Genomic DNA, 24113 nt, shown 5'->3' with positions numbered 1-24113 from the left:
ACAGTTAATCAAATAATCCTGTCAACTGTCCAGTCAAAAAAAAGAAATTTGAGACTTTTTCATTTATCAATCGAAAAATGTGTTTTCGTGATATGTAAATTCTTTATTAACATAATATATAATCTATAATTGACCTTTAATGTTATTTTTGTTTATCGCTGATGGTGTTCCGGTGCGCGATAAAGAGGATGTCGTGGTGTACGTACCAAGCATACATGACAATCCTGAATTCAGTTACAGTGTGAATAGTTCACAAACCTATTCACGATGGTCCGCGGATTCAGTATTGTATTTGTCTTTTCCGTTTACTTGTATCTGAGTAAAGGTTAGTATAATATAATTTTTAAAAGGTTTAATTTAAAAATAGGTTTTAATAATAAATTGTGTGTCATGCGCACAATTTTATATTTACATTTTACTATAACTATATAGTATATAATCATTAAAAACATGACAACTTAAATATTAAACAAATACACAAGACACAGATATTATATTGGGTTGATCGGGTTTGAGTAAGACTACGAGTTGATAAGTTGTATAACTTATATAATATAAAGTATAGAGTCATCTACTTAAAAAATAGATTTCAATAAATAAATCTGGCACAATAATTTATGTTTGTTTTTATTAAATTTTAATTATTTGAAATTTTAATGGTGACAACTGTTAAAAGCAACATATCAGTTTTTTGATTGTCTTAGTATTTTAAGGAAATGTTGAATTTTTTTATTACCAAAAACATAAAATTAGTACTGCCAATATATGGATATTCTATGTATTGTAAACTATACTTATAAAAATAAATGTAATACGTAACTTAGAAACTTCTGACAGTTGGAAAACTTATACTAATTTCCAACAATAAGCCAATAATAATTTTAATATAATCAAATAAAAAATTTAATCATAGATTAAATTTTGTAGACACTGACTTTCAGATCTATACACAATATGTTAAGAAGAATAGAAAATGTGAAGTTCTGTCAAAAAAGCCAACAAAAAAATTTTGAGGAGTACTAGGGATTTTTGTGTCAGTTAAAGAAAAATAATAAATATCTATTCGATTCAATTTTAAAAAACATATTATTACAACCTTGGCTTCAGTATTAATTTCATATTTGTTTGAATTATTCTTATTTTTATTGAAATACTATTTTTTAATTATTTGTTTGAAAATATTTTTATTATTAAAAAGCTATTATCGCATCTATGTTATGGTATTTGTTATTATTATAGTTTGTGGAAAGCTGATTATAGCAATAATTACGTTTTTAACTTGACAAATAAAAAATAAAAATCATGTGCTTGATTCCAGTATTAGAATGTGATTCTCTTTCGAGAACTCGATGCCCGAACATACAACTAGACAACGGTCGAGTAAAATTGCGGTCTTCAGGACGGGTAGCGAGGATTACTTGCCTGTCACCGTTCAAATTGGTTCGTGGTAACGAGGTAGCGAATTGTGTTCGAGGGCAATGGGACACCGAGAATCCGATTTGCGCTAGTAAGTTTGATTTAATCGATTCACTAGTAGTATATACATTATACATAGCAGTTGCAATGACAAAGTTATAAAATTCAGGAAATAAAATTCGGTAGGGCAAAAATGTTCAAGACTACAAATTTAATACACTAAAACGACAACGGAACAGATAAAAAAAATATAAACTTACAGTGTGGTACCTAATTAATTTTTAAGTTCTTAAATAATATTATAATATGTTTAATTATTATTCTATATTACTCGATTAAGTTGTCGAAAAAATTAAAAATGATGGATCATAAAGTTTGAGTATTTCGTATTTATGACAATAATTGTATTAGTCTACTTCATAAATATTTATAACAAATTCACAAATACCATTCAACAATAATTCAAGATATAGTTTTTATTTTATTACTGAATTACACAGACAACTTCTTTGATAGCTTAATTATAAATGTTCGTTTTTTAAACTCCGTTAAATGTAAACTAATAAACTATACATTTTTTTAAGACGGTTATTTGAGTAATTTTGATTAAGTATAAAATATAGGTCTGAAATTATATATAACTAGCAGTCCCACGTGGCTTTGCCCAAAAATATATAGAATAAATAAAAACGTTGATAAAATCATAACAATAAACATAGTTTTATTTATTTGTTTAACGATCATATTTGAAAATGAAAGGATGATTTACAAACAATGTAATTAATACAACTTACGAATAAATAATATTTTTAGTTTTATTATCAGTAGGAATTAAAGTTATTCGATTTTTAGGGTCCCTAGTTTGAGATAATTCTACGTATAATTAGTCACGCGAAAGAAACTGTTTGTAGATCTACTCTGACGTATTTGAATGTATTGTTTCTATAGTACTATTACAAAGATTCGAAGGTGGAATATTATATATTTATATATAATAATATATTATCGAAGCACCAACTTTTAAATTAAATTTATTAGATATTATTTAATTCAAAGTTCAGTAGCAAAAACAACAAAAAACACACTGTATTTTTTTTTTATTATTACTAAGTTTACAACCTGAAAAAATCTGATACATGCTAACAAAATAATTTATTTAGTCGTGGACTGTGATAACAAAGTAAATTACTAAACATTATTATTATTATTTTTTTTTTATCACCTAAAACTTAAAACCTTGTATAACTAGAGTGGTAGAGGATAAATAAAAGGCTAAAATTGGTACAAAAACCTCCAAGAAAATGTCAGATTGAAAAAATATTCATTTTTAGTGAACCAACAAATCCCTGAGTAATGAGATTCTTTTTAACACACACACACACACACAAACATTGCGTTCTACCTATATAAATTGTCTAATGATTATTGTGTATGGATTGAAAAACATTTTTTTTTTGTTAAGTTATTCTAAATAAAATAATAATATTATTAATATATTACTAACCAAAGATAACTCAATAGTACACATGTATAGTATAACAAACAAGTTAATAGGTACCTAAATTATATAAACAAACAATATTACTTGTTACTACCAATCACCATTGTCTATCTTAATTCTTATTCGAATCAATATTTACCATATTATAAGTCTTTGTTAATATAAAAATAATCATAAAACTAGCTAGGAAAATGTTTCCATATAAGAATAACATTTTCAATTTAATATCTCAGCATTGTAATATAAAGTTTTATTGTACGTTTTTTGAAGATCTAATGAGTAGGTAGTGAACTAGTAATGCTCATATATAGTTCGAAAGCAATATAATATATTATTGTAATGTAAACATTTAAACAAATATTTTAATGATATGTCATAGAAGAAAGGGAAAATGTGATAAAAAAAAAACGCTTTTGATATTGAAAAATTATATTAATAAATGTTTACAAACTAAATATAATAATATAAAAATGTAAGCAATCCATATCAAAGTGTATGTATATAACATGTAACAATGTTTCTTCAATAAAATAATTCTTTTCATAATTAATTAAATAAACTGTGAAATAAAATATGAAGTGTGAAGTATTATAAACATATTATAATATTATAAATTTATTGCTCAGTTACGTTACGGGCAAAGTATGAAGTCGGGCATTAATGTATAATTAAATAATAATCTGCATAATCACGCAATGGACAAAAGATAATTTGTTAGTTGTTACAGATTATTAAGTATTTGAATACAATTATTAAACATCACAAAATATTATAGAGCACTATATAATTTTGTGCTGTTTGATTTTTTTTTATTAATATATTATATCGTGTCATATATTATAAATGTATGGCTTTTCTTTTATATAAACATATCATTTTATTTTCATCAGTAACTCATCGGGTAGGTATTTAGATTTTAGATATTTGCGTAATTTTACGATATATTTTCAAACATAAATCTCATATTGTGTTATTATCTACTTCTAATCTGTTTTATTTTTATTATTTTTAATTCATTTCCAAATGCAATAAGGAAATAAGGCAGAAAATTAAAATTTGTATGGTTTTTTTAATACTACGATGAATAAATACAGTAAATTATCTACAAGGTAAATAAAGTAATACTTTCTTAAAATACGAAATAAATTACTGTGGGTTGTATTCGTCGTTTGAACCGCACTGTAGTCTAAAGTTTAAGTAAATATTTAATATTAGGTATCCGAGAAAAGAGGTTTTCTCTTGATTCACAAAATTATTTATATTCTATATTTTTATTTGTACATAATAGGAGAAGGTTGTCCTATTCAAGATCTAATACCTCATGGAAGATTAGATGTTCTCAATCAAGGTGCTAAGTTAGAAGTGATATGCGATTTTGGATATACAATAGATGGTCCAAGTTATGTTTATTGCAATGAAGATTTGGAATGGAATGAAGAATTGAAAGGATGTAAAGGTGAGTAAACATATACCTATTAATATTAAATTAATGCATATATTATAATATATGAGTTATGCGTATATTTTGTGTAACATTGATTAATTTAATATTAACCAAATATTTTAAACAGAACATGATCAAATATATTTATCCTGTGATTTCGAATCGTCAGATGAAAGATTTTGTGGTTGGAAAAATGATATTTTTAACGACATTGATTGGTTAGCTGATAAAATGTCATTCATTTTATTTGTTAGCAGGCGTCACGTACCACCAGGATCTTCTGAATATTTTAAAAGTTAGTAGAAATATAATTAATTTAAACAAAATTTAAGTTTTTTTTTTTATCAGGTAATTATATATCATTGGATGCTGGAAATTATGGTTCATCTACTACAGGGCGATTGTTATCACCGCCATTTAGCTCAGTTAGAAGTAAACAAAGATGTTTAATATTTGCATATAAAGTATTGTCAGGAAGTTCAAACGGACTTCCTACTCTAAAAGTCATTTTTGGTGGCATACCTCACTGGGAAACTCACGAAGGAGAAGGAAGAGCTATAATTGGATTGTATAAATTTAATACTACTTCTAGAGTGAGTAGATTCAATTTGTGTATTTTAAAACGTATATTTAATATTATTCTTTTGTTACTTTGTAGATCGTAATTGAAGGGAAAAGTTGTAGGGCAGCCATTGATAATATAGTTATTACAGAGGGTGATAGTTGTAATAATCTTCCGTACGAAGAAGGTAAATATAATATGACATTTATGATTTATTGTTTTGTATCTTAAATTTTTTTTTTTTGTCACATAAAATGAATACATAATACTATTGTAATGTGAAATATTTGATTGTTTATAGAGGTAAACAGTTGTCATGATAACTGTGGAAAAATAACGGACGGTAGGTGTTCATGTGATTGGGAATGTTTTAATAATCAAAACTGTTGTTCAGACATTCAAATTAAATGTCCATATAGTGAGTACCTTTTGGCTATTGCGTTTCATCTGTGTTCTTACTATAGTATATTTATTATCATAAAATTCGTTAATTTACAGTTAAACCAGTGGATAATATCACAAGATTATATTTAACTACTACAACTACTGTGACTCCAACCACAGCTACTACTCCAGTAAAAAATAAAATATTAAATATAACCGTTTTAAACATAACAACTTCTAGTCCTTTAATAACAACTATCAAAAATGGACCCAACGATACAATAACAATTGATAAAGTCACAACAGCAAGCAATGTTAAATATTTGAACACTACATCTACATTTACACCCATGTCTATGACAAATTCAACAACGAAGTCTATAACCGTATTAATTCCATCAACTACTACAACATCAACCGAAAGACCAAAAATTGCTTTAGTTTCTAATTCTACAACATTTCGTTCTATTGATCCCAATAATATTACTACGAGTTTGATTCCTAAAGTTTCGACAGTTCTTCCAAGTATAGTGGTGAACAATCAAAGCAATTCCTCAAAAATAATGAATACACCTCCTACGACTTTAATCCCTGATATTTCTAGCTCATCAACTGAACATTTAATAAAAAATAAAACTATACCTATGATTACGATATTGCCTAATATTTCTAATACAATTTCCAGACCAGATAAACTTAATCCTAGCATAAAAGTGATTTCTATTCCTAATGTCATAATCACTAAATCTGTGATGGAAAATTCTCCTTTGATAAATAAAACTTCTGTTAATTTTTCTAACTCAACCGTTAAACCACTTTTTACATTTCCAATAGTATCTATTGTAAAACAAATAAATTCATCTACCACAGCCACTAAATATTTAGTGGTAAATTCCACGTCCCCTACGGCATTAATAAATAATTCTACTAAATTATCAATTAAATCAAGTGTACCAAACAATGTTGAACAGTTGAGTAATAAATCACTTAACACTCAACAGACCAAACAGAATACCACGATTAATGAAAACAAAACAACGTTAAATAATTCAACGACTCGCGTACCGAGTGGAGTCGCATATTTAAACGACTCCATTGTTCCTGATAAAAAAATGGCCGTCATCGATATCTCTCGTTCAAATCCCAACTTAAAACAATTTGAATATAGTAGAATATTAAACAATAAAAATGTTCTTAATATAACAACCGAGTCTTATTATAATTTGAATTTGAGGAATACTAGTATACCCTTAAAAAATGAAAAGCCAATAATAGTTTTAAAACACGATAAATCGGAATTAAACAATTTGGTATATAATCATTCTATTCAAAACTTTGATAATCAGTTGGCAGAACACGCAAAACAAAATGGTGAGTTTATGCGAAAAAAAATGTATAAATAATTAATAGCTATTATATATTATTTTACAATTAATTTTTAATTTAAATTGTGATTTTTATTTTTTATGTTAATAGAAAACAAGAAATCTTCTTACACATTTGATACTGTTACAATTATCAAATACATCGCTGCCCTAAGTGTTGTACTTCTCACTTTTAAGTTCACTATGTCCTTTATATTGTCGCGTTTTAATAAACCTTCTAGTGATGAAATGGATGAGCGCTTCATTGAAACGGATACTGAAAGTTCTTGTAACATGGAACTAACGACGAATAGTCACAAAAGAAATGAATAACCTTTGTTTTAAGTTTATTTATTAATTATTTTAATACATTATGATAAGGTTTATCTCATATTATTCGTGTTTAATATTTTGACTAATATCTATGTGTGAATTATTAATTTTTATTTTTAGATGTACATAAAGTAATTCAATGTAAAAATGGCAAATTATTAGTGTTTTGAATTGATCGATGCACTTGTTTTTTACTTTTGACGTTATTTGTAATGCTTTGTGGTTTTTTATGTGTCCAAACAACAAAGAAGTAAACTATTTCAACAATACTTAACAGACTGACTCCAAGAAATAGACCTAAAGTTCCTCCAATTGAAACTATATAGAACAAATTATTTATTACATAAATTATTATTTTCAATAGTTTGTTTATGAAGTGTAACATACCGATGAGGTCCATACGAGATCTTACTACATTTCTTTTAAGTCTTTCATTTGGTAGTCTATCTAATGCAATGATTACTTTTGATCCATATTTAAAATCTTCGGTATCTTGGTCTTCAGTAGTTAAACTAACAGTATATAATATATGTTTTTTATTATGAATATAATAAAATATTATAATTATATTTGAACTTACGACCCAATTTCTTTGCTCAAAACGTTATATTCTGGCTCAGTACAACTAGATATGCAATTACACACTAATCCCAACTTATTGAAATCACGAGTTTTCAGTGCTCTAAATATTTCTACAACATATTTTTTTTATATTTTAATACTGTAATATCATAATATTTAATCAGAATTGATTTTTGATAAAAATTTAAACTTTTAATATAACAGTTGATGAACTATAAAAAATATCCATATGAGAAAACTATTTTATCAGTCCTCAAATTTATTTCGTCTCGGCTATATTTAGTGTTTTTTTTAGAGTATATACAAGGGTCGGCAACCTGCGGCTCTTTCGATTTTAAGTTGCGGCTCTCTAGGTCCATACGCAAAAATAATAATTTTATTATAAAAAAAAAAAAAAAAATAAATAGCTATATAAAAAAATATATATTATTTAACATTACATATTTTTTGTTTTTAAGAATATGAAATATCTGCACAGGCTTTCATAATCAATTAAAATTAAAAGTGTGTACCAAACTTTTCAAATGTATGCAAAGCCAATGCTTCCATTGATGTAACGATATAACTGTCTATTATTCAATAATTGTACTATTTATTATCATTTACCTAAAATACTTGAATATGTTTTGTGCTAAAAATATTTGTGTGTTTTTACATGGATAAATATTATTTCATGTATAAATTCGTTTATTTTAAATCGAAAATCAATTACCTTTATATAAGCAATTACTAAAATATTGAAACAAAATTTTTTTGTGGCTCTTTAAAAACTGGGAAATTATGTAAATTGTAACTTTTGGCTCCGTTATTTCAAAAGGTTGCCGACCCCTGGTATAGACTATAATAGATGCATGCTTATTTTAAAGTTTTATACAATATGTTTCCTTTTAATTATTAATTAATAAACAAAATAGCTCATATTTCGCATTTAATAAAAACAGAATAAAATATTAAGTTTAAAAAAAATATTTAGTTATATACATATATAATATTATATAATGATAGTTTTTTTTAAATCTTATAAATCAATTTTATTTTAAACAATATCAATAATGTCTTCAAAATTATTATTATTCAATACATATTTCTCTACGCCATAAAGTATGAATGTCTTTAATTATTAATTATAATAAATAACAGCCTAACCAGGAAAAGTTCCAATATTTCACCAACATGGTACATCACTAAATAGAATAGTAGTAAGTATTTAATAATATTATTATTATTTATTATAAACGGGATGTAAACCTGAATGTTCAGTTATACAACCAAGACCTTCGATCCCACAAACTGGTGTTCCCGCTATAAACACAGACACACACAAATATCAATTATATTATAATATACATATAAGTATAAAGTATAATTTGTTAGTTTATTTAAATACGTACGAATTTTCAAATAATGAGGCGTACAATTACACATTTTGAGCTGAGCTTCAGCTCTGCAGTTCACAATGCATGCGGAATTACTGTACACGTTGTAAACTTTTAAATTGTTTTCATCCGGAAAACGACAATTCCTCTGTTTGATATCTACTTGTTTTAACAACGGGTCGTTCTCGATCTCTTTAATCTAAAATAATATATTGTTGTATAAGGATTTATTAAAATTTAGACACACTTTAAGATATTATACTTCACCTGGTATTTCATCATAAACGATACACCCCAACTCAGTAAAAATTTTTCTTCTTGTGGATGGTTTACGTAAGGTAAATCTTCTGGTGAGTGTATAAATAGCTGTACATATAAATACAATTTATATAAAACAATATATAAACGCGAATAATTAATGTACCTTTATAGACTCGTAAGCTGTAAAAGAAAGGCTACCGGGTCCTAATTTCCGGTTTGATATCATTTTTAATTTTTCTCCATCTTTTCTGTAAACATAATCGTAATATACAAATAATTTTATGGTGTTATACCTACATCCATGAAACCATGAAACATAAATATTGTAATTGGACTAAATAATGTTGATAGTAAACAATAAACTCAGTATAATTGGGTACATAAGATTTCCAAAACTGTTATTTAAGTAAGTATAGTTATAGGTTTATAAGGTATAAGCATAAATGCTAAGATGACAAGTTATAATCTCGGGTGTGGAAGTTCATATATTATTATGATTATTTTAACTATTCAAAGTATTAAAATTTGTTTATTAATTTAAATCAAACGTGTCTGGATTACTTTGTTAATCTATTTCACTCGACAAATAATTATTTCGTATAAAAATAGGTAAGTTTCTAAAATTGTTTGTGTCACATTTGTACCAACAATTTGATTTTCGATGCTTGTTAAAAATTTTAAATGTTGGGAAATGACTTTTATCAGACAGATTTAAATTTTTTTTAAAGTTAACTTCCCCGCAAAACAGTGGTTGAAAAACTTAGTAAATCAGTTTAATAGTAATGTATGTATGACTTTTATAGGAAGGGGGGAGATAAAATCTGTAGAAAAACCTAACCAATCACCAATGTAGAAAAAAAATTCCCATAAGGCAGGGGTGGCGAACCTTTTTGGGGTCAAGTGCCAAATTTTCCCAATTAAGGTTTTGAAAATGTTTCACGTGCCCAAAGGAAATTAAATTTTCTAAGAATAAAAATAAAGTTACTGATTTATTATATATTATTTTATTAAGTAAGCACACCTTTTTTTTGTAATTACAATTTTTAAAATGTATATAATTTGTTTCTTTGAATTTCTTATAACAGTTATAATCAAAACTTTATAAATAGCATAATTTTCAATAATTTCAATTTTTCACGTGCCATTGAAATTTGATCAACGTGCCACATTTGGCACGCGTGCTGTTCGCCACCACTACCCTAAGGCATTTCACCCACATGTATTTTTGACGATAAATTCCTCCTCTTTCGATCGTTTAAACAATTATAAACAAATATGTATAATATACGTATATGATCTAAATGATCTAAGAACATTTAATAGCTTTATAAAAAAAAGCCATGTGATGACTAATGATCAAATTGTCCAAATCACCCATGTACACTTCTGAGTACAATAAACTATTTTGAATATGTTTAATTTAATAATAAATAGGTATTATAGTTATAAATGTACTGTACGTTTTATTTTACTCACTTTACTGTGTGTAAGGAGTTTACAATAAAACATACACCACTTTCAGTCGTTATTGGTAAGAATTGATCACAACATTCGAACGGTTCATCATTCCAATAGCAGTTGCCAATCAGATCTTTACATTCCGATCGAATCTACCGGACGAGTTAAACAATTTAATATGATTCGCGTGCAATAATATTACCATACCGCTGTCTGAACCATGTAATTAAAGCATTCAAAGCGATTATATAACATAATTTTTTATTCCAGTGCGTCACTCTGTTCAATGACTTATTATTAATAATTACTAATATTATTACGTATATTATGAACGGAGTTTTTCGTGAAACAAATTTTAGAGAAAAATAAAATTAAGTAATTTCACGAAGTTATAGTTAAAGCAAAATAATGTACTTTTATTAGATATAGCAAATAAAAACCACAGTTGGCTGAATTTAAAAACTGTATTTTTTTTATTAATTAATAATTTAAATCATATCTTTTTTAATAAATATAATTTATATGTTCGAATATCTAAAACACACCGTATACGTAAACAATAATATTTGTATTAACTGTATATACTTTATGATATTGACTATTGGACACATTGATAAAGACTTAGCAAAATTTCAGTAGCCTTGCTTCGACGGTCGCATAATTTATGTTTGTTTATAAAATTTACTTCACGTATGATTTGATCGTAGTTTGTAGTGCAGTTCAACGTTCCTTTTTGACAATGGGTGACGCACGAATAACATGCGCCGTCATAGAACGCGATGTCCCGTAGATAAAAATCAATGTTTAAATCTCGATCAGAGCCATACAACCTGTAATTGTTATTTCGAAAAATTGTTTAAATATTTGATAAAATGTAAATATAATATAATATTATAATTCAATATGACGATCGCACTTGGAAGCCAAGTCGTACAACTTGTCTGGTGACTCTTGTTCGCAAATCGATAGTGAGAGGAAACTCGTGTTCCAATCCAAATATGTGGTGTCGGTGACAAAGCTGACGGCGTTATTGTTGTAAGCGTACCAAGTGGCTTGGAGATATTCTCTCGTAGCAAGACAAGATATGAAACACGTCAAAACCCAAAAAACTCTTGTGGATAACAAAAGATTATCAAACATGTTTAAAATTTAGTTATAATTTTTTTTATAACAGCTAGTAGTAATATTTTATAAAATAATATAATAAATTATAATTATTATATTACATATGCGATTTATTTTTTGAAAAAATTATGACTTATGAGCAGGCCGTTAATATATTTTTCCTATTGTGTGATCAACCTTCTCGTTATATTTTACTGATAAATAAATTATATCTTTATAATTGTATTAATATGTACCTATTATGTTTTGTACTTTTGTTTTACCTATACATAAACACAAATTTGATTTATATAATAATCACGAGTAGCGTCAGTTGAGTGTCAAACGTATCAACGTATAGTAATAAAGTAAAATAAAATCGTCTGTTAACTGTAATAGAACGTCCTACTGGTTACAACGAGAACACAATTCGATGGTCCTTGAAACTCGATGTCACCGATTTATTTTGTATGCATATCATATATAATATATATTATATATATTATGTGTCTATGTGATATGTATTATATATATTATATATATTATATATATTATATATAGTAAAATATCCTTATAGACATGTAGGCTGAAAAACGGTGTCTGCTCAAAATTGATTTTCATACATCGATTATTTGTACTGACATTTTTAAGTTTTAAAATTTTATATTTTTAATTTTAGTTTTAGTATAGAATTATGTTGATTGCATCACGATAATTATTTAAAAAAAATCATATTTATATTGTATGTATTAGGTAAAGTAGGTGTATAAATAAGAATACAAAAATAATAAACAGATCTTGATAAACGTGCCAACACACTTCACAGCTTAGTGTTTACTAGACATATTTACATCGTAATATATATATATATATATATATATATCACTTAAAATAGCCTTTGACAGTTTGACTCACCTCTCCGTCCAATGACGGCGTTTGTCGGCAATGTAATTGAAGCCGTGTACCGTGCTGTTGCTGAAATACGTCCATATTCTACGCATGGTGGCGTTAAAATGATACATATTTATTGCCATCGTATCGGCTAGTATACATTTTATAGTTCATTATTCGTATAATGATGGTGTAAATCGGGTTAGTAGCTAGCCTATCAATGCTTTTTATCGGATGGAAACACGAAAATATACCATTCCTTTCAGCCTTCAGACCCATATTATGTCAATTAACGTAAAGTAATGTACAGTTTAGGTATGTATTAAATCAACTCGATCCTGTAATTTAGTCGTTGCGAACGTGAAACGGCAATACGATTGATCTAGAGTCTAAATTTTAGAATGTCATTTATATATCATATCTATTATACATCAATACATAATATAATTTTGTAATGCATATTGTAGTTAACGTATACCTTTCATCGTCATTTATATTATAGTAGTATAGTACGTAAAAACATTATTTACAAGTCGTCAAATACTTATCTGATCTATTTGTAATTGATGTGCAAAAGAGGTATTATATTATTATACTATGTAATAATTAGTAACATAATGTCTAATATAATTTTTAATAACTAATTGTATTTAGTTATAGCGATTGATATTGAATCTCAAAAATCAGATTAGTACGCCATAATGCTGAGATGTGTGGTATTGCTGATAAAATTGAATTTATGGTTGGTGACTTTTTTTTTAATTTACCCAACATTAAAAGCAGATGTACTATTCATGACCAGCGTGGGAAGGACTAGGATACTTTGTTGATAAAAACTATAGTTTGGACTCAAACTTTAGAGTCTATGTGCAAAGATCATCTTGGGGGAGGTTTAAGTATTTGATCTTGCTAAAACTGTTGCGCCTAACATAGCATTTCATATGCCAAAAAATACAAATATATTAAAAGTTAAACACGTGATTATAGTCTTAAGTATACACTAATATTTATATTATAATATTTCAGTGTTTGTGGTTAGCACACCATTTTGGAAAGGTGGAAATCCAGCAGAATATTATTAATGGAAAGTTGAATTCACTTACAGGCTTACAGCATTCTATAGAAACTTCATTTGGAGTAACTGACAGTTGTCCAGTTGTGCATTATAGACTCAATGGAGACTGGAGAGAAGCTTTATTTAAAAAAATATAAATTATTAACTATAGCAGTGGTTAAATATAAATGTGGTAGGTGACTGCCTTCTATCACTGCCGATAAATTAAAACCTAATATTTTAGGTAATGACACGCGATGGATGCAAAATATTTTAATAAAATATAAATAGTAGGTAGATAAATATGTGAACCTAAATGAGTTTGTTGTGGCTTTTGCGGGTAAAATATTTTTATATTATGTAATTTAAAAGTTGTAAAAAACAACTTCACAACGACAAAAATATCTTAATATTTTTTAAGTAGAAATTGGAAGTAAATATTTATTAAGATACAAAAAAAAAGCCAACGGCACGTAGTGTTCCCAAGCGGTCACCCATCCAAGTACTAACTACGCCCGACGTTGCTTAACTTCAGTGATCGGACGAGAACTGGTGTATTCAACGTGGTATGGTCGTTGGCGATAACTTGGAAAAAAATAATATTAATTAAATATCCATACCAATGTGGAGTAGTTATATTATATAGGAAGGTCCATTTTCCTCCAAAAACGAAATACCGAACTCCTCTGCCTATTTTCCTCCAAAAAAATAAAAAATAGTTCTTGACCATTTTCCTCCACTTTCCATTTTCCTTCAATAAATAAAATATTTTAAATATTTTAAATACTTCAAGTATATATAATTATAATATAAAATACACCGTACGCGCTGAACTTGGCGGGTGGCTAAAAACAGAACGAATGTAATAAAAAAATACGTAGGTACGTCGATATAAAGATGTATCAATCAATAAATAAAATAATAATAAAAAATTAGATAATAATTAATAATAAGTGGTTGATGATAATGCAACCAGACAATATGTAAAATATAAAATATAATATTAGTAAAATATATATATAGTAAAATCACTACAGTACCTTTATAATATTATATTTTTTTATAAATATAGGACATTTTAAGCAACAAATGAATACCTGTTTAAAGAAAATAAAAATTAGATATAATATGAATAATTATTTTACTTTTTGTAATTACATACCTAGAAATTAAGCGACCAGAATTCTATCAACAGATACTCGCAAAATGTTATCATAGCCATATTCTATCTTTATAATTCGGAACGCAATACGACACTAGCTAAAATGTTGGAGGAAAATAGACATAATTTTAGTCAAAAATAATGTGGAGGAAAATGGAAACCGACCTTTTTTTTTTTTTTTGGAGGAAAATTGCTACGGCCTATTATATTATATACTATGCTTACAAGTTACAAGGACTACGGAGTTCAATAAAATTGTTATCGCGCACCAGTTCATGATTATATCGTATACACGTATACTTTATATTATTTTATTAATAACAAATTATAAAAATACAAAAAAATCAAACAAATCAGTGGTCGATATTTGTAAAAACTTAATTGTTTTTTATGTTTAGTATAATGTATAATTATAAATTATACCTATTTAAATAAATAAATAATTATAATTTAATTTCTAGCTTATGCCTGCTATGTAAATAAAAAACAATTTTCACAGATTATCTTAAAGAGAATGTTTTTAATAATTGCAGTTTTAAATTGGTTCATTTTATATTAGTTACTATTCTAGTATTCTAAGTGAAACCTTAAAATTATAATACCTAGTGTAAAAATGAATATAATATAAGCTTATATACTTACTGATCTACTTATTAGTTTCATATTTGCTAATAATAGATATAAGTAGTTAAAAACAATAAGAATATAATAATAGATTAATAGAATAGGTAGAGGAATAATAATAATACATAATAATGTTTGTTATTTCTCATACAATGACGTAAATGCCAGACGAAATGTGAAGAAGTAAATTATCTCCAAGAAACTTAATACCGAACATCCAAGAAATAGACCTGCAGTGCCTCCAATCGAAACTAAAACGTGTAAGCATATAAAGTATGGTATTATTGCATATTAATAATAAATATAAAATATTTAATTTATTTTTTGTTTTTTTCCCCGATTATACCTACCTAAGACATCAGTGAAACCAAAAAGAATATTTCTCTTCAGACGCATACGAGGATATTTGATAAGTCCCCACTTTAAATTAGTTCCTAAAAACCTGGAAAAAAAATAGTAATTACCACGTTAACTTTTAATTACAAAATAAAAATATAAGTCATCATATTTTAGCGATCATACAGAGGCAGATTGCTTGGAATGCTTGAATGATTCTGGTATTTGATGATGGTTTAGCGGTACCCCTGAGAGCGATTCTGTATGACTAGATCGATTTCAACAAGGATTTGTAGAATATTAGGTAGTTAAAGATGTTAAAGATGTACATATAACTCATATAAGATATTAGGAGAGAACTAAAGAATAAGGATATGCGAGTGGTTGTTTAATTATTTATTTTTGAGGTGGGGGTCCCAATAAGTGAGCCTTTTCTGTCGAACATTAGACCGAGATATTTAACTTAATTTGCGTGTGGAATGGTTGCGTTTTCGAATTTTACGTGAGGATAGTCACCATGATGAACTTTAAATGAATAAAATGGAATATAGGTTTTTAGTTGTTTATTAGTTATAAACTTATAATTTATAAGTTACTAAAATTAAATTACCATTGAATTGTGTTGTCTCCTTCTACGATATAATTAACATCATCACAAGGTGGGTAACAGCCACAGTTTACTTTTTTATCAACGTTTGTTATATTCCGGAGTTTTATAAGAAATTCTTAAAATAATAAATTATTAGTAGATATTTTCATCATATACTAATGACTAATGAGTAAACCAATTTAATTTACCTTTATATTGATCCAAACAATGCATTCCTTCGACATCACATATTTTATATTTTTCTGAAATTTAATCTCAAAATTATTAAACATATGTATATTTTAGGTTTCACGAAAAAATATTGGATTAACCGGGTTCTTTTTATATTCTAGCTGGATCAAAGAATGCCTTATATTTATTTTAATATACCTACTCTAGGATGTATAGTGAATATTGCGCTTACCACCAATACTTAGGCATTCTCCAACTTTTTATGTTAGCTATGGATCTATGATAGTGCAATCCATAAAATAAAAATATTATGTAAGTGCGAAAAAATATTAATTAGATGTATAATATAATAATAATATGATATAATCAATAGGTTTATATTATAGGTATTATGGTTTAAAATGTTTAAATGTATTAAGTAATATAAGTAACTATAGATATCAGACTAATATGAGTAATTAAACTAAGAAAATAAATGAAAACTCGTAAAAATAATAATTTTATTTCATTATTGTAGTAGGGGTAGCTATAATGGTGGCCATTACTGTGGCTATTACCAGTACTAAATTCACCCCACAGACATGTATAATATACATGTCTGTGATTCACCCTTACCCTCACTAGAGATTTTTTCTAAATATCTATACTGCCAATGGACTGTTATGGGCGTTATGCGATTATTATATCTATGTCACTATGTATTTATAATATCTATATTTTTTTTTTAACATTAAATTATAATATCTCGACAATTATGTACAAGAATCTTAAATAAATATAAGTTGGTAAAGCTCACACTCTTAAATTCGGAAGCCTGATTGCAGAATAAAATTTAGCGTATGATTGATTATATTAACATTATCAGTTGAAAGAGCATCAATAAGGGAAAAATTAAAAATAAAATAAAATAGATAAAATTATCGATGTATTAAAAACGTATATGATTTATTCGGAACAAGTAAAGACAACCAAGTCACTCACTCAGCGGCCTGTAAAAGTATGGAACACATCCACATAGTTTTCTCGCTTGGTCCATTCGGCACTGGTTCCGGCACATATTGTACGTATACATTTCCGGGCTTATTTCCAAATCGCTCTCATGCATAAACCGACAGCCCCTCTGCCTGGGCGAGAGATATTTGATTTCCGGCGTACTGTATATACTCAGCGCAGTCACGTCCAGAGTTTTGTAAAAATTCTCCGGTGAGGGGTAAATGCGGCACGCCACGTCAGGCGCTTCGTAAGGAGAGTGTACAAATCCCTAACACGTAGATATATAAACGACTGTGTAATATTTATATATTATCATAAAATAATTTCGGTGTAGAGAAAAAAATACTACCATGTAACCGAAATTCATAGACGTTATCTGAACGAAAATGTCGCCGTCCAACGGGGTGCCTGACATGATGTCTATTTTTGGGAACTCACTGATGTTGCGTCTTTTCCAATATCTGCAAAAGAAATTATGTTTCTTATAAGTTATAAGTTTATAACGCGCGAGTTTTTTTAATAATATTATTCTCCTACACTCGGGAAGACTGATTTTATCGATATATACTTGTAATCATTGTATGGCGCGATGTACCCGTTGTACGAATAACATAAGCCCAACTCGGTTACACTGGGCACCAATTCGATCGACGAAAATATGTCCACGTGACTATTGCTGATCGTGTACGATATAATACCATTCAGCGACATAACGTAATCCAAGTAGTCATTCGGCGATATCCGATTGTACACGGGTACGTCTTTAAACGTACCGTAAGTGGCGTTCGCCAAGAACACCAGAAACGTCCGTAAATCTTCTTTCTCCTCGTCTGTGTAATTTATAAACCTAAAACAGTAGCTTTCTTATGAGTTTATTATTTTTTTATATATATAATGCAAAAGATTTAATAAATATATTTAGAAAATAATAAGATAAAGATATAGTTTCAGTATTTTACCGTAGCGCTTGTTAAATAAAAATATCATACTTGAATATATTATTATTTGTTGATGTAAATTATTATTACCTATTAAACTTATTTAATTTAATATAAATTAAGACGAAAATAAAGTAGTTATAATAATAAATAAAATAATTAATACACTCATTATTTTGTACATTATATTTATATTTATATACTATTATATTGCAAGAATTTGATTCGTATTATATGATCTTATCCCGTATTGATGGATATTATTTAAAACGAAATTATCTCTTATACCTAGATGAATATGAGGGTGGAAAAGTACCAATTTGCAATATTCAATTTTTTTTATAAATTTATTGGATTTATTGCAAATATCACATTGATGAAATATTTTTTATTACCCAATTGGTTAGATTACCTTACTTAAATATCTCGATCAAAACTGGGTATAAGCTGTTACAACTTTTAATAATTTAATATGTTTAAACAGTCTAATATTATATAATAATTATTATTATAGAAAAGTTATTAAAAAATAAAATACATTAATTTTCTTTTAAAACTATATTTTAAATTACATTAATTTTACACTTTGATCGCGTTTGATATTATTATATCATTCGTATTTTTGAATCAAACCTTACTTTTTCTCTACAAATTCATCGAAAAGTTGGTCATCGATTTTGTTCGTAGGACATAAAGTTACCGCTGGAAGTGCAGTAGCCCATTCCTTGTACTCTCTATCCATGGATATCACAGTTGGATTTTCTTGATAACGATTCCAAGTGGACGAACCTAGTATTGCTGAACCATAAATACTCAAACATATTGCAATGACCCAGATTAATCTGTCACATAAAATAATAGTAACACGAATGAAATATCGGTAGTTAATATGATTTGTGTTACATTTATGAATAATGTATACACTATGTATTGTATTTTTTAAATAAAAGAGATGCCAAATATATTTTTTTGGTGCCCACCCTACCCACCCTATTATGTATTTTAAGCATTATTTATTTCTAAATAAGCCTTATGATAGTAGTTATGACCACATCGGCGGATATTTTAGAGAAGAGGTATTAGGAGGTATTAGGTATACATTATAGGTATTAGGAGCTAATATGTACTTTACTGGATAAAATAGATTTCAGGAGCTTCACCCTTATACCACTAAAAATATAACCAAATATTATATTAAGTATTAGAAAAAAAATGAATAACAAATTATACTTATTAATTATTATACTCAATTTAGTAATAAATATAATACACAAAATATATTTTAATGTAATATATCATCTATTTTTAGATATAAATATTCTATAATTTATTCGAAATCAATCTGCAAATAATTACTTTTTTCTAGGTAGGTAATAAAGTCAGTTCCCTAATGTATAATACCGTTTTTAGCTACATCATGTAAAGTTATGAACATTTAATGTATTATAGATGATATTGATATATTACATTAAAATATATTTATCACTAAATTCAGTATAATAATTATAATTTGTTATTCGTTTTTTTTCTAATGCTCAATAATATAATATTTGGTTAAAAACAAATAAAAATAAAATATTTGGCATCTTCGCATCTTGTATACTCTTTTATTATAAAATACATAGGTGCTACGAGAGGGGAGCAAGGAGGTGCACTTGCACCTCCTGGCTTAAAAAAAAAATTGAATACAATTTAAAAAATTCAGTGGTACCTATTGAAAATATTTTATTTTATATTAAAATAAAATAAATACATATTTTTTTTAAATAATAATTGTAGACACCTAGCCTAGCATTTTTCCAAATTCCTCAATTGAATTTTCAATAAATTTGGTATCCTCTCCCTGTCAAAAAATATTCCTATGTATATTTAACAGAAATAATTTAACTAATTTAAGCATTATTTAGAAATTAACCTATACTGTGCACGATACACCCCCCTACCCTAACAAAATTCCTTGCGGCACCTATGCCTTCATTTATTTCCAACTGAATACAATAAGCCTTAAAGTTAATTAAAATACAATATATGAATCACCTATTTGATTTTATACAAATTTATAACAATTCTTTATTTCAGTATTATTATTTTTGTCTATAATGAAAAAATAAACACTATTTAAATTAATATCGCATATTATGTTATTGTTCAAAACTTGAAATAAATTATTGAAATAATTATGTTTTAATAAAACTATGGTTGTACACTCGCGGTTAATTAAAATTTTTTTTTGTGGTCGATTGCAGTTAAGCCTTCCCCCCGTCTCTATTCACCGATCACTACTTAAGTATTGAATATTAAAATATAACTATACTATAATACAATTACTCATTACAATTGCATAAATATTAATTATTAATTAATTTAATTCTATACATTGATCTCGAGTTTATATATTGAATATATTATCAGCTGTATTTTATAAATGCGTAGTAATGAAAATGTCTTGGACTCTTGGATTAATTAATTAGTTTTTAACATTTTACGTGTACCTACAAATGCTAAGTTATTATGAAGATTCAAATTCAACTTCTTGAAATTTTTATTTCAATGATAAATTAAGATAATATATAAGGTACTATTAGGATAAAGTAATTTAACTGTAAAAATATACGCCAATACCTATTTTAAACTCAGATCAGATTTTGAACAGATGTGAAATAATAGTTTTACAAGTAAATAGGTACGCATACGGGATAACAAACCCTAAAATCAAGAACAAAATCTATTTATTATATAATCGTATAAAATTATAAATACAAAGGTATTACACGTGTAAATAATGTATAGTACACATACTTTTCGATATAATGTCTCCTTTTGTCAGTCAAGTGGTTAAGGCCATGAATGTTGGAAGATGAAAAAAACAAATTAACGAAATTGAATACATTTGTTTTAAGTTTTATTACTATTCGGTCCTTGTCTTTTTTAATGTCTGAATTGTCAAACTTAAACAAAATATTGCGTTTCTGAGGATTCAACTCGTTCCAGTACATTTTACAAGATTTTTATAATATCGGGAAACAACAGAATTTACTATTATAAATATATGTTAGAATAATAACAGTTAAGAGACTATTATATATTAGAGAAGAGATCGGTAGCAGGTTTTTTATTACCTATATAATGTTCTATTTGGTTAATAACCATGGTTTGATTTTTGTTTTGAATAATTTAGTCAGCATTGTAATAACTATAATATTAGGTACATGGGTAAGATTAGAATTTCAACCATATTATCATGAAGAATAGTTTATTTATTATTTATTATTTTGATTGCTGGGCGTTGTCGTACACGCAAGCTTTTCATACAGTCGTCACTGTAACTTTTACAGTTTTACGTAAATATTTTTTTTTATATTTAAATATTTAATTGACAATTCTATTCAATGATGTATATTATTTATGTACTTTATTAACTGTACATACCCAAAAAAGTAGTTCAAGGTCTATGTACAATGTATCTATAAAAAAAATACATATTAATTATACATATTATATATTACCTATAATATATTACGTATAGATAATAAATCAACCATACAATGTATAAGCATATCACTGCAAGAATAAACAACTATTTATGAAGAATAATTAGTATAAATACGCTCTATGATATTATTTCCGTTTTAGATTCTCTTTATTTTTTGAATTTATTGTATAATTAATGTTTTTTGTGATAAAATATTCAGTACTTACCTTCAATTAAGTTTTAGATTATTAGTGTACTGTGATTCAAATTTATGAGTAGGTACTTAATAATATTTTTAAGTTTTAAATGAGATAAGGACTCTATTTTGCTTGGTTATACTTACTACACTATTTTAATGAAATATACACTTTTATGATACAATTTTTTTTTTAAAAACCCTATACCTTAATATTTTTGTTTTATTGATTTTTCGATTATTAGATAATTATTTTATATACGATATATTATGACATAATATGTAGTATTGATAATTAATATAGCGATAACTGCAGATAACTAATAATATGTATTTTTATAAATAATATATTATTACTTTATTTGTCTCTAATAATTATATAACTTATTTATGTATTGATGAACTTTTTTACTGAACTACAAAATACGATTAGGTACAATTTTATTCATTTTAATAACTCGATAACTTGTTGTTTGTAAATAATTTATGTAAAACCTAGGAACTTTACTACAATAATAATTTTACGTATTATTTTGTTATTCACAAATAATTTTTCATGATTTTTAAAAAGTTGGTTAGTAGGTACTCCCCAATCGTGGAGACTGCAAGATAGGGTTGCAGGTAAATAGTGAAAATAGCAAGCGTCAATATTTAGACTAGGTACATAATACTTGCTGCTCTTGATCTCTCCGCATATATAAATTAAACCTGCTTTAAAATAACAAACACAGATAATAAATATCAAAATAGAAGTATCTGAAGTCTATTAAATTATACGTTATAGTTGGTTTGCAGTTGGGTATGCATTTTTTCAGTGACACGCCAATTTAAAAATAATTTATAATTTTTACTTCACTTTCCAAAAAAATTACTGATAATTTGAAATTATTTTTAACTTATTATTGTAATATATCGTAAGATATTATTAACGTAATACCGTAGTCCGTAATTGACGTAATCTGTACTTTCCATTTCCTAATATCGTAAAATTAAATACGTACAACAAATGAAATCATGTTAATATATGTTTAATTTAATTAATTATTTTTAAACAAAAAAAGGTTTAAAAAGTTTCTGACACGCGAGGCAAATAAAATCAAACCAAACATTTTGATTTGATACGCAGTTATCGAAAGATTCGCCATCCCTGCCTTATACTTAAGGTATAAGGTACAAGGTCTATGTGCAGAATGTACCAATTGGATATTACAAACTACATATAGGTAGGTAGTATAGGTACTTACACAGAATAGTGAATACAGAAATGTAAATCTATCTAACAAATATTTCATGTAAAATTATATAACAAAAATTCAATTTCACATTAAATGTTATGATTCCTTAAAAAAAAACACATTACACATTATATACCTATTACCTATATATACATGAGCTGTTCGGTCACGGCGTTTCCCGTGTATTAGATGCTTTAATAATGAATGAAGCTCGCGTCGATCAAACTGTTTTTAAAGTGTATTTGAATAAATACGTGTTTAACAGTCGCAAAATGCAATGGAAGTGAAATACGTCAGACAGCAGCGGCGTTATTATTAAGAATGTACTATTATATATTTATTAGTTTAATAAAAAATTCCAGTCGACCCTATCCAATAGTTGCACGTATTTTTATGAATCCACAAAGGAAAAAACATACTCTCATTCCTCAATATAACATTATCAAAAAATTTGGCCACCCTTGTACTCTAAAGTAATATATTTATTATTTACTCTCTTTATTTTTTATCTATTTAGTAATTTACTCATCAACGCCCAGACCGAACAGCGGAGTCTGAAGACTTGCCATTGTATGCAGAGGTACCCTAAGCCATATAGGGGCGCACTGAGAAAAGATTTTTCAAAATCCAACCTCTAAGGGGGTAA

The 24113-nt window shown here is 26.8% G+C and overlaps 3 protein-coding genes and 1 non-coding gene across 6 annotated transcripts; 1 reads left to right on the top strand and 3 right to left on the bottom strand.

Annotated features, from left to right (window-relative positions):
* Positions 1-235: 235 nt before the first annotated feature.
* On the top strand, positions 236-7183 carry LOC132921640 (location of vulva defective 1). The gene is made up of 9 exons (XM_060984775.1): positions 236-325; positions 1319-1507; positions 4206-4373; positions 4489-4656; positions 4710-4954; positions 5020-5110; positions 5225-5341; positions 5422-6678; positions 6784-7183. Exons 1-9 carry the CDS (start codon positions 268-270, stop codon positions 7002-7004), a joined length of 2514 nt encoding a protein of 837 aa, XP_060840758.1. The 5' UTR covers positions 236-267; the 3' UTR covers positions 7005-7183.
* Positions 7141-12957, bottom strand: LOC132921643 (sodium channel protein Nach-like). 3 transcript variants are annotated; one of them, XM_060984778.1, is made up of 11 exons: positions 12701-12957; positions 11598-11792; positions 11367-11511; positions 10700-10833; positions 9387-9471; positions 9230-9328; positions 8978-9161; positions 8835-8888; positions 7585-7696; positions 7392-7516; positions 7141-7322 (listed from the first exon to the last, which is right to left on the bottom strand). In XM_060984778.1, the coding sequence occupies exons 1-11, from the start codon at positions 12817-12819 to the stop codon at positions 7141-7143; spliced, it is 1434 nt and encodes a 477-aa protein (XP_060840761.1). In that variant the 5' UTR covers positions 12820-12957. The 3 variants fall into 3 exon arrangements, with proteins under 3 accessions (XP_060840761.1, XP_060840760.1, XP_060840762.1); XM_060984777.1 differs by having other exon boundaries at positions 7141-7516; XM_060984779.1 differs by lacking the exon at positions 11598-11792 and having other exon boundaries at positions 7141-7516.
* A 1234-nt stretch (positions 12958-14191) lies between these two features.
* Positions 14192-14310, bottom strand: LOC132923544 (5S ribosomal RNA). The gene has a single exon (XR_009661199.1). It is a non-coding gene; the product is annotated as a 5S ribosomal RNA (ribosomal RNA).
* A 1174-nt stretch (positions 14311-15484) lies between these two features.
* LOC132921964 (pickpocket protein 11-like) lies at positions 15485-21654 on the bottom strand. The gene is made up of 9 exons (XM_060985235.1): positions 21364-21654; positions 19203-19406; positions 18195-18473; positions 17976-18087; positions 17615-17894; positions 16651-16704; positions 16463-16577; positions 15867-15958; positions 15485-15767 (listed from the first exon to the last, which is right to left on the bottom strand). Exons 1-9 carry the CDS (start codon positions 21558-21560, stop codon positions 15655-15657), a joined length of 1446 nt encoding a protein of 481 aa, XP_060841218.1. The 5' UTR covers positions 21561-21654; the 3' UTR covers positions 15485-15654.
* Between the last annotated feature and the right edge of the window lie 2459 nt (positions 21655-24113).

This window comes from Rhopalosiphum padi, chromosome 2, assembly GCF_020882245.1.
Source record: "Rhopalosiphum padi isolate XX-2018 chromosome 2, ASM2088224v1, whole genome shotgun sequence".
Taxonomy (NCBI): Eukaryota; Metazoa; Arthropoda; class Insecta; order Hemiptera; family Aphididae; genus Rhopalosiphum; species Rhopalosiphum padi.
Note: the sequence above shows the minus strand (reverse complement) of the source record. Positions and strands in the feature narration are given on the sequence as shown.

What these genes read in the sequence shown, in the direction of transcription:
- LOC132921640 (XM_060984775.1), top strand. Translation starts at nt 268, where the DNA reads ATGGTCCGCGGATTCAGTATTGTATTTGTCTTTTCCGTTTACTTGTAT. An exon ending in TTACTTGTATCTGAGTAAAG is followed by an intron (nt 326 to 1,318) that starts GTTAGTATAATA and finishes GCTTGATTCCAG; the next exon opens with TATTAGAATGTGATTCTCTT. An exon ending in AGAATTGAAAGGATGTAAAG is followed by an intron (nt 4,374 to 4,488) that starts GTGAGTAAACAT and finishes TATTTTAAACAG; the next exon opens with AACATGATCAAATATATTTA.
- LOC132921643 (XM_060984777.1), bottom strand. Translation starts at nt 12,819, where the DNA reads ATGGCAATAAATATGTATCATTTTAACGCCACCATGCGTAGAATATGG. An exon ending in CAGCTTACGAGTCTATAAAG is followed by an intron (nt 9,329 to 9,386) that starts GTACATTAATTA and finishes TTATATGTACAG; the next exon opens with CTATTTATACACTCACCAGA. An exon ending in TTGAGCAAAGAAATTGGGTC is followed by an intron (nt 7,517 to 7,584) that starts GTAAGTTCAAAT and finishes ATATACTGTTAG; the next exon opens with TTTAACTACTGAAGACCAAG.
- LOC132921964 (XM_060985235.1), bottom strand. Translation starts at nt 21,560, where the DNA reads ATGTACTGGAACGAGTTGAATCCTCAGAAACGCAATATTTTGTTTAAG. An exon ending in AGGAGACATTATATCGAAAA is followed by an intron (nt 19,407 to 21,363) that starts GTATGTGTACTA and finishes TTTATGTGACAG; the next exon opens with ATTAATCTGGGTCATTGCAA. An exon ending in GCGCCATACAATGATTACAA is followed by an intron (nt 18,088 to 18,194) that starts GTATATATCGAT and finishes TTTCTTTTGCAG; the next exon opens with ATATTGGAAAAGACGCAACA.